Source organism: Protopterus annectens, chromosome 2.part2, assembly GCF_019279795.1.
Source record: "Protopterus annectens isolate FY-2018-M chromosome 2.part2, PAN1.0, whole genome shotgun sequence".
Classification (NCBI taxonomy): Eukaryota; Metazoa; Chordata; order Ceratodontiformes; family Protopteridae; genus Protopterus; species Protopterus annectens.
The window spans coordinates 364,649,597-364,666,656 of NC_056730.1; the positions used below are offsets into that span (position 1 = coordinate 364,649,597).

A 17,060-nucleotide genomic window follows, 5' to 3' on the forward strand; every position below is an offset into this window, starting at 1 on the left:
TCACACTACACTTGACAACTCCAATAATAGATTCTAATGTCTCATTCTACAAGGGTCAGGGCCAGTGGCATGTTTGTTAAAGCCATGAGTGTCCCACTAACCCATTTCAATGTATGAAGTTGGTAGAACCTTAGATTCTCCCAGCATTCATCACCTTTCATGATTTCTTACAAAGGTGAAAAAACTGCTGCAACAGCTGGATAGAGCACAAGGGCCCACTTCTTCATGAAATGAAAAAAGAAGTTATGTTCTTACCATAATGTTCCATGTGAGTTGTTCATCTCGCCTTGTTCTTACACGTGAGTTCGGAGCCAATCCATTGGCTCCGAGTCGGCCGCTTTCCACGCTCTAGATCTCTGAGAAGCTCGAGACACAGTCCCTATCCCATGATGCTCTGCTGCCAAACCCCAGCTCTAGTTAGCTGAACCGAGCAAGAAACACAGCTAAGCAACCCAGTATAACAAAGTAACTATTTACAATTAGTTAAAAGATAACCTGGCTGACAAGAGGATACTAGCAAGATCAACCAGACCACCAGGCATACCCGTTCTTCCAGAACATGGAGGGGGATGGTGGGAGGGAGTGTAAGAACAAAGGCGAGATGAACAACTCACATGGAACGTTATGGTAAGAACATAACTTCTTTATGTGAAGTTGTTCAATCTCGCCGTTTGTTCTTACACGTGGTTAGCGTCCCAAGCACCCTAATACTGGGCGGCTCACAGGAGTACATTTCTGAGAACGGTGGAACCAATTGAAGCCCTGTCCACTTTGTAATGAGTAATAAACGTATGAGGTATGGACCAAGTAGCAGCTGCACAAATAGTGTCCAAAGGTAAATGAGCTGCGTGAGCTAAGGACGTAGAAACAGCCCTGGTAGAATGAGCTTTCACTTCACGTTTTAAAGGTTGATGGGATGAAGAATATGCAAACTTTATACAATCAGAAAGCCATTTAGACAATGTAAATTTGGATACTGAAAGACCCTTCTTATTGTCTGTATGGGAAACAAATAGTTGATCTGATTTTCTGAATTCTTTTGTTTTGTTCAAATAAAATCTCAATTGTCTGTGAACATCAAGCTTATGCAACATGTATTCCAATTTACTGGCATGATGCCTGAAAAAAATGGGAAGTTCAATGGACTGGTTCAAGTTCGCTTCGGAACAGACCTTCGGGAGGAAGGATGGATTTGTTCTTAGAGAAACCCTGTCGGAGTGAAAGACCAAATATGGGGGACTAATAGAGAGTGCTTGAAGTTCACAAACTCTACGCGCAGAAGTAATGGCCACTAAGAAAATTGTCTTCCAAGAAAGGAACTTCAAAGGACAAGAAGATGCAGGCTCAAAAGGGGGAAGCATGAGCTGAGACAGCACCAAATTTTGATTCCAGGGAGTAACTGGATGTCTGATAGGGGGTTGAATGTGATGAGTCCCTTTCAAAAAGGCTTTACATAATCTGTGGGACATAATGTTAGAACCTTCGCATCCCACATGGAAGTTAAATATGGCAGCCAATTGAACCCTTACAGTAGAGGCTGCCGCACCACCGTGGAAAAGTGAAGTCAAAAATTCCAGAATGCTATGAATAGGGGCGATAAAGGGATCAATACCATGTTGAGAAGCCCAATGACCAAATCATTTCCATTTGCTGTTATATAATTTCCTGGTGGAGACTTTATGAGAGGAAACCAGAATATGCTGAACTGCGGGAGACAAATCATGAGACCTGGCTAGGTTGGGAAGTGGAGCAGCCAAGCTGTCAGTTTGAGGGATATAAGACAGGGGTGAAGAACTCCCGACGAATGAGTCGGAAGGTCTGGCACTAGGTCCAGAACCCAAGGTTCTTCCACTTGGTATTGTTGAAGGAAGGGGAACCATATCTGCCGAGGCCAAAATGGAGCTATCAGAATAACAGTCCTTCCCAGGCTTTTGGCTTCCTGTAAAAATTTGGGGATCAGCGAGGATGGAGGAAAGGCATATAGGAGACCCGAGGGCCAATTGTGTATGAGGGCGTCCCTTGGGATGTCCCCCGGTGGAGGGTACAGGGCAAAGTAGCTTCTGCATTTGGCATTCATTGGGGATGCAAAAAGGTGACAGCAAGGCTGGCCCCATTTGTGGAATATCCTTTCCGCCACGCGTTCTTTGAGGGACCACTCGTGAGGCAACAGAATGGCTCTGTTCAACTTGTCCACTATCACATTGGATGACCCTGGGATGTGCATTGCTATCAGGAAGCGCCCAGTGGATACAGCCCACTGCCAAATTCTCAGGGCCTCTCGGCATAAGGGGTAAGATCTGGTTCCGCCTTGCTTGTTGATATACCAGACTACCGACATGTTGTCTGTCTGTATTGCAATCGTTTCTCGAGGTAGAGAGTCATGAAAGTGTTGCAATGCTAGGAACACCACTCTCAATTCCAAGACATTGATGTGCAAACTGGATTCCATCTCTGACCGAGTACCTTGGACAGCTCTTCCCTAACACATCCCCCCCCCACCCTATCAGGGAAGCATCCGTGGTCACTGTGGCTGTAGGAGGGGGGAGTACAAACGGACAACCTACAGTAACTTGGTGGCTGTTCAACCACCAAAGGAGGTCCTTTTTGCAAGTGTTTGTCAGCAGAATCTTGTGTGACATTGGAAGTTGTTGAAAGGCCACTGTGTGAACAGTAACCATTGGAGTATCCTCATTTGCATACGTCCCAGAGGAACTGCTATGAGAGTCGCTGCCATGGTGCCTGACAGCTTCAGAACTTGGAATGCACGGACTTTCTTTTCCATCAATAAAAGGGATACTTGGTTTCGTAAAGAGAGTACTCATTCTTGAGGCAACCTGACCAGGGCGGTGGTGGTGTCTAGATCTGCTCCTATAAAGGAAATATGCTCTGATGGCGATAAAGCAGATTTTTCGAAATTTAGGCTTATGTCCAACTGGGAGCACAGGCTGATAGTGTAATCCCTGGCTTGAATTAGTTGATGTCTGGTGGTGGCGGTGAGGAGCCAGTCGTCGAGATATGGAAACACCCAGAATCCTAAATGTCTCAGGTGAGCCATGACCACTGCCATGCATTTGATGAACACTCTGGGGGCTGTGGTGAGACCAAAGGGCAGAGCTCGGAATTGGTAGTGACTGGCCCCCAGCCAGAAACGCAAGTGATCTCTGGATGGCCTGGCCATTTTGATGTGGTAGTACGCATCCTTGAGATCTATTGAGCACATCCAATCATCCATTTCGAGAAATGGAAGTATCGATTGAAGCGTGACCATCCGGAACTTTTCCTTTTGACAAAGGTATTTAGTTTGCTGAGGTCTAAGATGGGCCTCCAGTCCCCTGTTATCTTTGGAACTAAAAAACCTGGAGTAAGTTCTGGATCCTATTTGGTCTGCCGGGACTGGCTGGATGACTCTTTTTTTCCCACAGCCTTTGAATTTCTATGGCTGCTAGATTCCACAGACTGGGTGGAACGTCTGGGATTCTTGCATGAATGGAAGGGGATTCTGAAAAGGGAATGCTGTAACCTCTGGTAATTATGCTTTTTACCCAGGAACCTGATGTAATTCCTAGCCAGGCATCTGGGTATACAGCTAAGTGAGCCCCAACTGCCTCCAGAGCAGGACGGTTGGGCCTCCTCTCAGGAACGCTGATAGGGCTTGCCAAGGAACTGCTCCCTGTCACCCTGGTTCTGTGGACCCCCTCTGCCGCCTGGGCGGCATCTACCATTACACCCCCCTCCTCTGCCCCTGGAGGGGAGTTCACCACATGTGTTCTGGAAAGCTCCTTGGGACTTCTGGAACCACATTTTTCCACCTTTCTGCCCTTTGGGGTATGGTCTAGTGGGGGTGGAAAAACGGACTCCTACGGCAGATAGTCTTTCCTTCCTGTTCTCACCTAGTGAGTGTCTCCTTGACTTTAGGCCCAAACAAGGAAGAGCCATCAAATGGGGTATTAACAAAGGAAGACTTGAAGGCTTCCGCAAAGGAGCATAAGCGCATCCAGGATTGTCTCCGTAGAGCTGTCGCTGAACCTGCTGCCCGGCTCAATCCCTTGGCTGCATAAGAAATGAGCTGCATGGACGAGTTTACAATGGAATTAAGGGTGTTAAGCTGTGCCGTCACTTTCTCGGAGACAGCATCATCTGTGTTGCCCTATACAGTATCTCTAAGCTCTTTGAGGAGATCTCGTTGAAGACGGGTAAAGTGGGTTAAATAGTTAAACGATCTCATTGCAAATGTAGCAGAACTAAAGATGCGTTTCCCATATCTGTCCATCGTCCTGGAATCTCTATTAGGAGGATGGACAGAAGAAGAGGTCTCTGACATCTCTTTCTTGGTGGCCGCCGCCACCACCATGGCATCAACAGGGACTCCCTTTGTAAGAAAGGACTTATCCTGAGGGGAGGTGATAAATTTGTTGGGCCTCTGAGGGACCGGTTCCAGGAAATCAGGAGACTCCCATGCTTTTCGAAAGATCAAGTACATTAATTCGTCGAAAGGCAGAGTAACCCAGGAGGTGGAAGGTTGAGACGCAAAGGCCTTCAGGAGCACCGACTGATCCTCAGTAGGGGTAAGGGACTGCCAGTTACCCCTATACTTAAGTATTTCTAGGATGTCTGCAAACTACACATCCTCTGAGGGGGACCCTTCTGATTCCTCTAAGTCGGTGTCTGATGTCAAGGATTCCTGAGGGGAATCCAAGTACCTCCTCTTGCACAGTCTCTTCCTAGGGACTTCATCAGTGGGGGCATCTGGTAAAGTCTCCGTAGAGCAGGGGTCACGTCACCCGATGGGGTTACCTGAGGCTCTGGGTCTCGACGCTTGGTAGGAACCTGTGATGTAGAGACAGAACGGGGCCCTTTAGGGGAGGAAGAAGAAAGAACTGAAGAGATAAAAGTCTTAGCAGACATGACCTTCCTCATGGCTTTGAAGGCACCGGTGTCTCGGTCCAAGGAGTCCGCCGGTTTCGAAGAAGACAGCAGTCTCCTCGGGGCCAAGACCATGGGCTCTGAACCAGAGGACGGAGCCGAACTCAACTGCGCCGAGGCCTAGAGAGGAAGAGTTATTACCGAAGCCTCGGTTCGACTCTCCCCCCTGGACCCAGCAAGAGAGTGTCGGCTCCGAGACCCTTCGATCGGAACCGAAGATGTCAAGGTCGATGGGGCCGAAGGCACCGGAATAGGCCTCAGCTCCAAGGGTTCCACAACTATCAGGTCCTCACCTTCTGGCTCCGAAGGCTCGATTGGTCTCGGAAGAGGAGCAGAAACCGTGGCGGGGGGGGGGTGTCGGGCTTCAATGCCAGATGAGATGATGCCGAAAGCAATATGGCCAAGGCCGGGTTCTTCAAGAGTCTCTGCACCACACGGTCCACATCGACATCCAAGAGGATCCTGGAAGAATGGGTGGAAGGAGCCGAAGAATCCACTGACCGAAGGATCGGAGACTTTAAAACCTCCAGTACCGGTTCCAAACTCGGGACTTGGCTCCGAGACAAAGGTTCGGTGCTCGGCTCCGAGGGCTGAGGAGCCTGTGACCGAATCTTCCCCGAGGTGCTCGGAGCCGATGACTTGGGCTCCAATGACACCTTGGAAGACTTCGACCCCTTCGAAGATTTGGAGGTCTGTTCAGACTTATCTAAAGCCTCTAGGAAGTCTGATTTTAAGAGGCCACTATCGATAAGCTTTCTACACCTTTCCAGCATAACTCTGCCACTAAAAGAGTGGAAGATGGAACAGTCCTCTTGTAGGTGTAAAGGCCCTAAACAATAAACACATGAGGTGTGGTGGACAGTGATGGACATCTTCTGTCCACAGCCACACCGCTTGAACCCTGATCTCTGTTTTTCTGACATGTCTAAAAATGAGAAAACAGTACAATTACTAAGTTTCAGATCTCTGAACTTTACAAATATTAAGGACAGTAGCAATTACACAAAAAGTTCAGATCCCTGAACACTCACTAACTCTAATTTGCAGCTATTAAGAACAGTAAGAATCACAAAAAAAAATGTTCAGATCCCTGAACACTCACTATTTCACAAAAAAATGACAGACAGAATCACCGACAGAGCCCTGTCAAAAACTCAACTAAAGAAATGGCCAAAGGCCTAGGAGCAGTCACTCCTAAAAAAACACACAAAGCACAACTATTTACCTCAAAAAAAAAAACACAAACAAGTAAAATTTAGACTACTACAGTTATATATATCACAAACTATCACAGTAATAGAAAATTTTCTGTCAAAAGAAAAGAAAAAATGGGTACTGGCCCGAGCTTCTTGCGAAGAGCGTGAGATCCGTTGCAGCGGCAAACTAGATCTGGGGTTTGGCAGCAGAGCATCATGGGATAGGGACTGTGTCTTGAGCTTCTCAGAGATCTAGAGCTTGGAAAGTGGCCGACTCAGAGCCGATGGATCGGCTCCAAACCCATGTGTAAGAACAAACACCGAGATTGAACAACTTCACATCCAGATTTAGATTTTTTTTTTAACTTAACTGAACGGATTCAGCAAAACACTTTAAAATCACTGGGAGGGTTTTAGATGGTTATCACCAGGCTCTACTGAAGCCAAAGTACTGGTGATAGACATAGTTGCCTCAGGAAAACATACAAAGAAGACTAAAACTGAACTGTCCTACATGTCAGCAGTAATGTACTTTGGCCAGTTCCTGACTCTGTTAAAGAGCCTTAAATCATAACACAACAAATTCAGAAAACGGAGTCAAATCTGTAGTTACCCCATGGCGTTGAAGTTCTAATAGTTCACTTTGGCTCAGAGGTACTGAAACACTTCCACCACCCACAAGCACAGTTTTACATGACACTGAGACTTGGCTATAAGCCCCTTGTTCCTTCTTTTTATTTTACAAACTCCTCCAAGAAGGTTGCAGAGAAGCTGTTTTGGCTCCTCCAGAGCAAGAATACTGCCCGTGATGACAGACTATGTCACTGCCCCTTTCTAGTCACTGTACTGACAGTGAGGATAAAAGAAGATATGAGAACTACAGAACTAGTTCTTCATCCTATTGCTTAGCTAGGGCTTCCCTGCCACAGTCTTCTTCAACAATGGTCCAATGGCAACATTACTGCAAACCTACTGGTCAGTGTCCAGTCTTCCTGTACACTTACTAGTGAGTAAGACCCATTATATATAATGTCATTCACCTAGAGCATCTGCTATCCCTTAACTTGAAATTGCCATCTATTTTTTGCGCGCTGATTTTTATCAGAACTGGTTTGTACTCGGCAGAAGATCACTTCAGTGCACTTAGATGAGAACTGGACAACATAATCTGTTAAAAAAACTGCAATTCTCACAGTCCTTGGCTGCACCTTGATATACTACCCATGATACTCACAAGCAGGAGGTTAAACAAGAAGCACCACTGTCAGAATCATACACTTACCTTAACTTAAAGTCAAGAACACAGACACAACCTCAATCCTCAAATAAAGGGACAGACTGGCACATGGCAGTATTCTTGCGACACTACACTGTCTTTGCACTTACCACACAACATTCTGTGTTACACCATCATACACATTTTACAAGTCCATGAAAAACAACTAGATAGTACTGGAAAACTCTCATGACTCCTCCAAAATCTATACAAGGAAAAAGAGCTGATCCACTGTTCCATAACCAGGGCAGAATTCCCATTGCTCCTTCTGAATCAGGGACTTGACTACTGGAGGAAATCTGCTTTAGAGCACCATGTTAAATGCCCTCCCAGAGAGGGTAAGATGTCTAATCTATCTACAAATCATACACATTCTCCTGACCTTTCTGAAAATGAGAACTATTATATACAGTTTGGCAGTCAGGAGGAACTGCTCCTAGTCTTCTATGCAACACTGAACAAACATGTTAACCACAACACCCCACACATTTCCAATGTCTTGACATTTCTAGGTGCATCTCGTTCACATTCACAGACTATTCACAGCAGAACTGTTTAATTCCTGTAACAATCTCATCTACCCAAATGGATCTAATTTCTGAATCTGCTTCTGGCACTACTTTCTCAAAGAAGGGCATGTTAACGGGATTCAAGAGTTCATCAAGGTGCTCTTTACACTTCTCAACAACATCCCCAGCTAAAGTCAGCATTTCTATACCTTTGCTGAGAACAGTCTAGGTAATAACCCTTCTTCACCTGAGCTGATGCTCATTTTTTCAGAACCTCTTTCAAGTTTGCATAGCTTCATCAAACTCCTTCCACACTCAGTCGTTTGTTTTCAGTTACTACCACAGCTGCTGCATTCCTGGCCTATCAGCATCTATCAGTCAAACATAAGAGACTTTCCCACTGCTGGTATTCCACAAAAGGCCTCTTTCTTTAACCTGACAAATTCCACCACCACTACTGTCCACCAAAAGATCCCAAAGTTAATTTCCTGACCAACATAAACCATCTTTTGAACACAGCACCTTGCTGTTGGGTTACTTAGTTTCTTGATCAAGGTCCAGTCAGACTCCATTGCCCTTGTTCTCTTAAGCTGTACAGGTGTTCTTCTGGATATGACAGATTAACTCATTCCATACAGAAGAAAAAGTTAGACATTTCCAGGGCACTCTCTTTACAAGTTTGAGCTTCTTTGGTTTGTCCATTCTCTACCCACACTATCCGGACCAACTCACTCTCAAATGTCGATCAATTTACATCTCGGCACCTATCTTGTGCCTAAAACATACAACCTCAAGTTTAATGACACTGCAACAAAGGCAATCACTATCAAAGTGTTTTCCTGAATTATATTTAAGCAAGTTTTTGAGTAGCAATGCAAAGGACGATACACACTAGGATGTGATCCTCTTCACCTGCATAAAACCAACTTGTGCTGGACCTTCCCTTACAGCATGCTATTTTATGCCACAGACTAGTGGCAGCAGTAACACTGCATCAGAGTAACTCGTGGCATGCCCCAAATGTCAATCGCATGTGTTAAATCAATCATTCATTCATTCATTCAGACTTAGTGAACATCACATTGATGAAAATAAGGCACACACTAGAGCAAGAATAAGTCCACTGAATTTATCGGTTGTAAAGTTTTCTAAATAACTACGGTCTATTCTTCCCACATCCCCGCCAGTTATTTGAACAACATGTCACTCATGTTGTACATTAATCAAATGTCCCTCAGTTACAAGATAATCACTTTACCCCTGGAGTGCAGGAAATCATGCAGTAAAACTTGATTATTGTGCTATGGATTTTAATGCAAGCATAAGAAATTAACCTAGCTTACTTCCAAGTTACTACGTAATGCAGCTAGATTTGCTTTTCATGGCTCCTACTACTGATTTCATCATTATTCTGACTGCCATTTTAAAAAGTGTATTATGAACTGTGGTCCTCCCCTCAGCTTACATTTACTTCTCAGTCTCTTTAACTGAAGTCACATTTGCCTGAGTATACTGTCTTGAGCTGTTATTTCTTTGCCTGATGGGTCCACAGCCACTGTACCATGCAGAAACAGCAGAGCCATACTGAGCCATTTCTTTGCCTGATGGGTCCAGGGCCACTGTACCATGCAGAAACAGCGGAGCCATACTGACAGTCAGTAATCGCACTAAGGTGTCATGACCCTGAAAAAAAATAACAAAATCTGAAGATTTGGAGAACTTTTTTTCTCCACAGGGCAGTATAGGCCGGCTTGCCTTTACAAAACCTGTTTCTTTTTTGTTGCACATGCTCATAAACTGAGCAGCAAGTATGTATGTATGTTGTGTTTGTGTGTATACATACATACATATATATATAAATATATATATATATATATATATATATATATATATATATATATTTGTATGCATATAATGAATAAACATTTTAGGAAAAAATTTGGGCATTCTGGACAGTTCAGAGGTACGATATGTATGAAGTATGAAAATGTGTTCACTTAAATTTTGTGAGATTTTGTAATCAGGCAAATGTGATGCAATGTTGTAGGAAGCAAGCAAGGCGGGTTGCGCTGTGGTGCAGCAGTTAGCATTGTCTCACAGTAAGAGGTTCTCCGGTTTGATTTTCGACTGGGGTGCCTTTTGTGCAGAGTCTGCATGTCCTCCCTGTGTTCACATGGGTTTCCTCCGGGTACTCCGGTTTCCTCGCACATTCCAAAGACATGCGCCTGAAGCGTTTCTCCCTGGCCCTCTACTGAAAATGAGCTCTGTCCCAGTCAGACTTTCTCGGTGAACAATGTTAAATAAATAAATAAAAATAAATACATAATGGATCAAGACCGTGTTTATACTCCTGTATGTGAAAAGCTGATAGACTGCAAGCTTCGAGAGCCAGCAATGTTCCCTGCCTCCCAGAACCTCATCATAAATAAACTACACCGGGTAACAAAGTCTTCTGCTCTTACACTATGTGTTCTTGAATACTTTTTTCTCAGAACTCACTAGCCTCTGCAACAGCTATATGTAAAGGGACAGACTAAATGCCTTCTTAAAGTATTTGTCTGATAACATCAAATTTGCTGCAACAGACAGGAATACAATTCAAATACCTTGTCTGAACTTATCAGAATGATTTCAGAACATTTTGTTTGCAATCTTGGTCTCAAGGTTGCCTTGACGCCAAATATAATGGTTACATGATTATTCCACTGCATGAAATCTTAAGAGTAACAGAAATGAATATCTGACTGTATCTGCTGTATACAGTACTTACTTTACTGTGTAACATTAGAAACTACATACTAATTTTCAGTTTCAACCAGGCCATTTCTGAGGAGGTTTTCGTATGCTCAACAAGCCATGGTTACCAAATAAAGAAAAAAAAGTGAATCACAATCTCTTACATTCCTGGATCTTTGCAGCTTAAGCTCAGTATTCAATGAAGAAAAAAAACTTCACTAAACAAAAACAATTGAAGTAGCTAGCATGTAATATTAGATTTTAACACTGAGGCAACTTTCAATGTAGCCAAACAAACAGCATGATTAACACAGTCACACTTTCCTTTTAAAAAGTGTCTAAATATGCAGAAGCTCAGACAATGCTACAACAGTGATGGAAAAGAATTTGCACTTAAGAACTGCATATAATATCACAGCTTACTGTTTGCCAAAAATTACAAACTGAAAAAAGAAATAAAGTTAATACCTCTAATCTGTTCTTCTCAGCAACAGCTTGTAGAGAAGGAGAAGATGCCACAGGCAGAGAAGCATCAGAAGAGGACATCTGTAGGGAACAGATGAAAGAAAGGACAGAAAGAACTGATGTAGATAATCAGTATTAACAGACAACAGTAAAGCAGAGAAACACAAAGTATAGCTTCATCTTCAGCAGGTTAGCATTCGGCAAAAAGCTACAAGTAATAGCAAGAAAGCAAACAAGGCAGAGATGTTGCATGTGACCAGCTAATACATCTATGGAAAAAGGGGGATTGGGAACAGACAGTTTAGGAAAACAAGTGCACCACTATTTGCTAGCATTTCACATAGTATAAAAAGATGAGACTACAAACTTGACGGCATCATAGACAGCAATATAGTTCAACATGCTCGCTGTTACTCAGCACTTCTACGTTTATTTTCCTCTTACCCCTTTTTCCACACTACATCTACATTTTCATTAGCACTACCTCTTTCTTTAAACTACTACCATAGCAAAAAGATTGGTATTTCACTTACTTGTGTACTTATGCAAGAATTTTTCCATTTTCTGTTACCAGCTTTTATCTCTGTGACACCAAACTTTGCGAATGCACATGACATATTGCAGATTTCTACATACAGTGTAATAATTTTTAAAACCAAGACCGTCTCACACTTGGACTTCTGAACAGGCAATGAGAAAGTACAGTTGTGTAAACTTACCATAAATGTAGATGTTCGAGTGTATTCACTGTTGCAGTCATTACATTTGGGTTATCTGCTTGCAGGTAGCCATCAGTCGGCCTGATTAACAAAGTCTTGGGTCCTGCGTCGGTTGCTGTCCCTTCTTCCATGACGTCAGGTCGTCAGGGGTATAAAACATGCAGCTGACGCCATTACATCAGTTTTTCTTGCCCCAGATGTCAGGAGCCCCCCTAATGGGAAGCAATTAAATATAAAAGTACAAAGATACTCCAACAAAAAAAGCAAATACACCAAAAAGGCTTTTAAGCACAGTAAAGGAAAGTAGAGGTATAGCCAAAAGAAGTTAGGGGGCTGAAGGGAGGGTAACCAGGACTGCAACAGTGAATACACTCGAACATCTACATTTATGGTAAGTGTACACAACTGTACTATGTTCTTCGTGTTTCACTGTTGCAGTCATTACATTTGGGTAGATTCCCAAAGCTATGGTTGGGAGGAGAAATTTAGATAGCATTAGAGCCAGGTATAAGGCCCTGCAAGACTGCAGTGGCAAAGCCAGCTCTGGATTTAGAGAAAATTGGCAAATGATAATGCTTGGTGAAAGTATGTACAGAACTCCAGGTAGCAGCTTCTAGGATGTCTCTGGTAGGGACATCTCTGAGAAAGGCTGTAGCGGTAGATGCAGCCCTGATGGAGTGAGGTCTGATCCCCTGGGAGATAGGTTTTCCATGATGCTTATAGCAGAAATGAATGCAATGGCTTACCCATTTAGAAATGGTTTGTTTTGAAATAGCCTTCCCCTCTGCCCCTGCAGCAAATGCCAACAGCAGTTGTTCAGATTTCCTTTGAGGTTTAGTCCTGTCCAAGTAGAATCTAAGTTGTCTGTGCACATCTAAGGAATGCAGTATCCATTCCCCTTCATTCTGTGGATTGGGAAAGAAGGTTGGCAAATGAATGGACAGATTAAGAGCCACTCTGGATACCACCTTGGGCATGACGGATGGATTGGTTCTGAGGGACACCCTGTCCGCATGAATGATGATGAAAGACTCCACTGCCATAAGGGCCTGTAATTCAGATACCCTTCTAGCTGAAGTGATTGCTAAAAGGAAAGATATTTTCCAAGAAAGAAATTTTAAGTCTGCAGTAGCAGCTGGCTCGAAAGGAGGTAGAGTGAGTTTCTCCAAGACAAAGTTAAGGTCCCAGGCTGGGGTGGGAGCTCTCCTGGGTTGTCTCAAATTTTTGGCCCCTCTGAGGAACTGCTTGAGTAGTGGATGAGAGAAGAGGGGAGGTTCTGTGTTATAATGAACTGAAATGGCTGAGGCGTGGATTTTAATGGAGGAAAAAGACAGGCCCTTGTGAAGCATCTCAGTTAAGTATTGTAAAATCTGAGGTAAATTGGGTGCTACTGTGCTCCTCCCTTGAGATTGGTTCCAGGCACAGAATCTTTTCCATTTTTCAGCATAAGATTTTTTTAGTACTAGGCCTCCTTGCCTCTAAAATGATATCCATCACAGGTTTGCTGAGGGATGGTAAAGGAGAGATTAAGTAATTAGCCAGGCTGCAAGGTTCAGTGTTAGAAGCTGAGGGTGCAGAATCTGGTTCTCCTGCTGAGACAGCAGGGAAGGAGTCAGAGGCAGGTGCCATGGAGATAACCATGATACACTGCGCAGGAGGGGGAGGTAACAGTGTTGGCACAGCCAGTCTGGAGCAATCAAAATCATCCTTGGTTTGTCCTGTTTGATTTTTAGTAGTACTTTGGAGAGCAGAGGCAGAGGGGGGAAGGCATAGACTGATAGGTTTTTCCAGCTGAAGGACACAGCATCCACTTTCCAGGCTTGTTTGTGGGGAGTCCTTGTGCAAAATTTGTCCAACTGGTAGTTCTGGGGAGAGGAAAACAGGCCTATATCTGGGCTCCCCCATTTGCTTGTCAACATGTTGAAAATCCTTGGTTCCAGTTTTCACTCATGTGGGTCCATGAGGTTTCTGCTTAGTCCGTCTGCCAGTGTATTTAATTTTCCTGGCAGGAATTGAGCTTGTAGGTGCACTTGGTCATTCAAGGCTGTGTTCCACAATGCCATGGCTAGTCTGCAGAGGGGGTAAGAATGTGTACCCACCTGCTTGTTTATGTACCACATAACAGTGGTGTTGTCCTTCTTTACCATTAGTTGTCCTGGAAGAATGTGGTCCTTGAAGGCTGTCAGAGCATTCTGTACAGCTAACATTTCTTTTTGATTGATATGCAGGTACATTTGACTTGGGTTCCATTTGCCCTGAATGCACTTCCCTGCCAGGTGAGCCCACTATGCTTAGTCTGGTGCGTCTGTTGTTAGGGTTTGGGCGGCAGGGGGTGGTGTGAAAGGTAGTCCCTTGTTTTGGTGGCAGGCCTCTGCCCACCAAAGGAACTCTAGGTGTAGGCAAGGTATGATAGGAATCATTGTTTCTAGGTCTTGAGAATTTTGACACCATAGGCGTTTTAGATACCACTGTAGTTTCCTCATATGCAGTCTTGCATATGGAATTAGAAGAATGCAGGAGGCCATGAACCCCAAGGCTTGCAGTATTTGATTTGCAGATAGCAGGGTTTTGTGGTCACTTGTTTGAATTAGGTTGTCAAATGAATTTGTTTCTCTGGCATGAGGTAAGCCATCTGGGAAGTTGTATTCAAGCTTGCTCCCAGGAATATAATTTGTTGAAAGGGTACCAGGTGTGATTTCTTTTCGTTTATGGTGTACCCCAGACAAGTTAGAACCCTTTTTACAAAGGCCAGATGATTCAAAAGTATGCCCTGGCTTTCTGCCTGAATTAGGCAATCGTCCATTTGAATATTTCTTTGCCTGCAAAATGCAATAACTGGAGCTAGGCACTTTGTGAATACCCTGGGCGCAGTAGATAAGCGAAAGGGCAGTGCAGAGAACTGATAGTGTGTGCAGCCTGCTTTGAAGTGTATGTATCTTCTGCAAAATTCCCTGATTGGGATGTGCAGGTATGTTTCTTTTAAATCTAATGTTGCCAACCAGGCATCTTTGCCAAGCATAGGAAGTAATTGGTGAAGAGTCAGCATTTTGAATTTTGGAATCTCCAAAAAGGTGTTTAGTGTAGACAGGTCCAGGATAGGATGCCATGAATTGTCTTTTCTGGGTACCATAAAAAGTCTCAAGTAGAAACCTTGTCCCTTTTCCTCTTCTGGTACCAGTTGAATAGCCCCCATGCTTAACAGAGAAAGTACTTGTTTTTGGGCCTCTCTGCCCACTGATTTGGGGGTAGGTCCAGCCACCCACTTGGTGTTGGCAACGTGTGGAAGTGAAATCTGTATCCCTGGGACACTATATTTAAAACCCATTTTTCCTGGGTAATGAGTTCCCAATTCTTTGCATAAACAGCAATCTTTTCCCCCAAAAGGGCAGTCAGTTGATAAGTGCTTGGAAATTTTAAAAGGAAGTCATTGAGACAGTTTACCATAGGGGGGAGTCTTATTATTCCCATATTTGGAAGTGGAGGCTCCCCACTGCTTAGTTCTGTGTGTCCCCTGGGAGTGAAACCTGAGGTTTTTGCTGTGTCTGGGTTTGGCTTGAGAAGACCTGGAAGCAGCTGGAAAGGACCAATTCTTAGAGGGCCAGTGCCTACTAAATCTAGGAGGCTGAACTTGTAAAAAATCTTTAACAGTTTGCATAGATTTAGCTTTATCTTCCATCTTTTTAAGAACTTCCACAGCCTTGTTGCCAAACAGGCGGTCCTGATTTAAAGGAGCGTCCAACAATTTAGCTTTAACATGATCAGGCAAAGATTGCTCCTTAAGCCAAGCATGCCTTCTGAGCACAGACCCAGTAACAGGAGCCCTGCAAGAGGCCTCTAATGAATCAAAACCACATTGCAAAGTATGTTTTCCAACTTGTTCAGCAGAATGCATTAAATCCTGTAATTCTTTATCTTCCACACAGTCAGGAATCAACATCATTTTCTGTTTAAGCAGTCCATTAACATGTTGCTGATACTTTAAGATATGAAACTGGCAGTTTAAAGCCCAAATGGCCAAGGTTGCAGAAGTGTAAACCTTCTTACCCCATCTATCCAGCACCCTGGAGTGTCTATCAAAAGGGGTAGGATTTTTAGCAGTAGAAGCCTTAATGCCCTTGGGCCCCTGTGAAATAATCTCTGGATCTGCAATAGGATTTTTGAAAATGAACTTGTGGGACTCAGGGACCCTGGAGTATCTGTCAGGTTTTCTGGGAGCAGGAGGCAGGGAATCAGGGGCCAAACTAGATTCCGAAAAAGCATCATCAACAATGTCTAGTACAGGAGGAATAGCTACAGGCCTATATTGAGGTAGGAGAAGGAAATTCCTAAGCCTCTTTTTTGAATCAGAAATATCCTGGCTTTCCCAGTGGAAATGCTCCCTTAGAGTATATAAGGTTTCCCCAAAAGAAAAATCCTCAGGAGGGGAGGCAGAGGGAATGGAGTTCTCTGCATCAGAATCTTCATAAGTAGATAAGGGCAAATCCAGATCATCAGATAAATCAGAAAAAAACAGAATCCTGATCAGAAGATTCATAATCAACTTCAGTCCTAGGCCTCTTAGAAGGGGGGGGTTGGCTAACCCTGATTAGAGTTATTAGATCTTCAGCCATTCTTATCATTTGTTTTTTAGGCATAGAAGCCTGAGTATGTGGCCTGGGCATCGTTTTTTACAGGCACGGATTGAGATTTAGGCCTAAGTAAAGAAGGAGGCTTCAGTTTAATATGCAAGTCCGTAGGCCTGAAAACACCCTCAGAAGCTGGTGCCTGTACAGTGGCTCCGGAACCATCCAAGGTAGAGACATCCGCGGGTTCCATAGTTGAAGCATCTCGCAGCATACCGGACTCCGAATGGGTCTCAGTAAAGGCCTGTGAATCAGAAGTAGCGGGTATCAGGGGTTGCGAAAGCGCCTCACTGAGTACTGGCGAACTGGCGACTGGCTTAGGAGAAGCGTCGTCGGCCATTTTGGACCTTGGCAGCTTGTCTCTCTCTTTATCTTTGCGTTTTTTCGGAATCCCAGTAGTCGGGTGGCTAACCAATGACATTTCTGGATAATTAAACCGAGAACCGAAATATTTAGAGGCGAAAATATACCGACGACGGATAGTGCGCTGATTAAATAAAGCACGAAACCGACAGCAAGGTACGTCGTGGTCAGGGCCTAGGCAAGGAATACAGTACGAATGAAAATCTTTATGAGGTATTTGCTTTCCACAAATAATGCAATTATTAACTTTT

General features: G+C 44.0%; 1 protein-coding gene across 1 annotated transcript in view; it reads right to left on the reverse strand.

Annotated features, from left to right (window-relative positions):
- The window catches only part of SMAP1 (small ArfGAP 1), a 3,101,511-nt gene that overhangs the window by 2,042,455 nt on the left and 1,041,996 nt on the right, over positions 1 to 17,060 (reverse strand). The window contains exon 5 of the mRNA XM_044063898.1: positions 11,109 to 11,186. Within this exon, the coding sequence (XP_043919833.1) occupies positions 11,109 to 11,186 (78 nt within the window). The remainder of the gene's footprint in view (positions 1 to 11,108; positions 11,187 to 17,060) is intronic.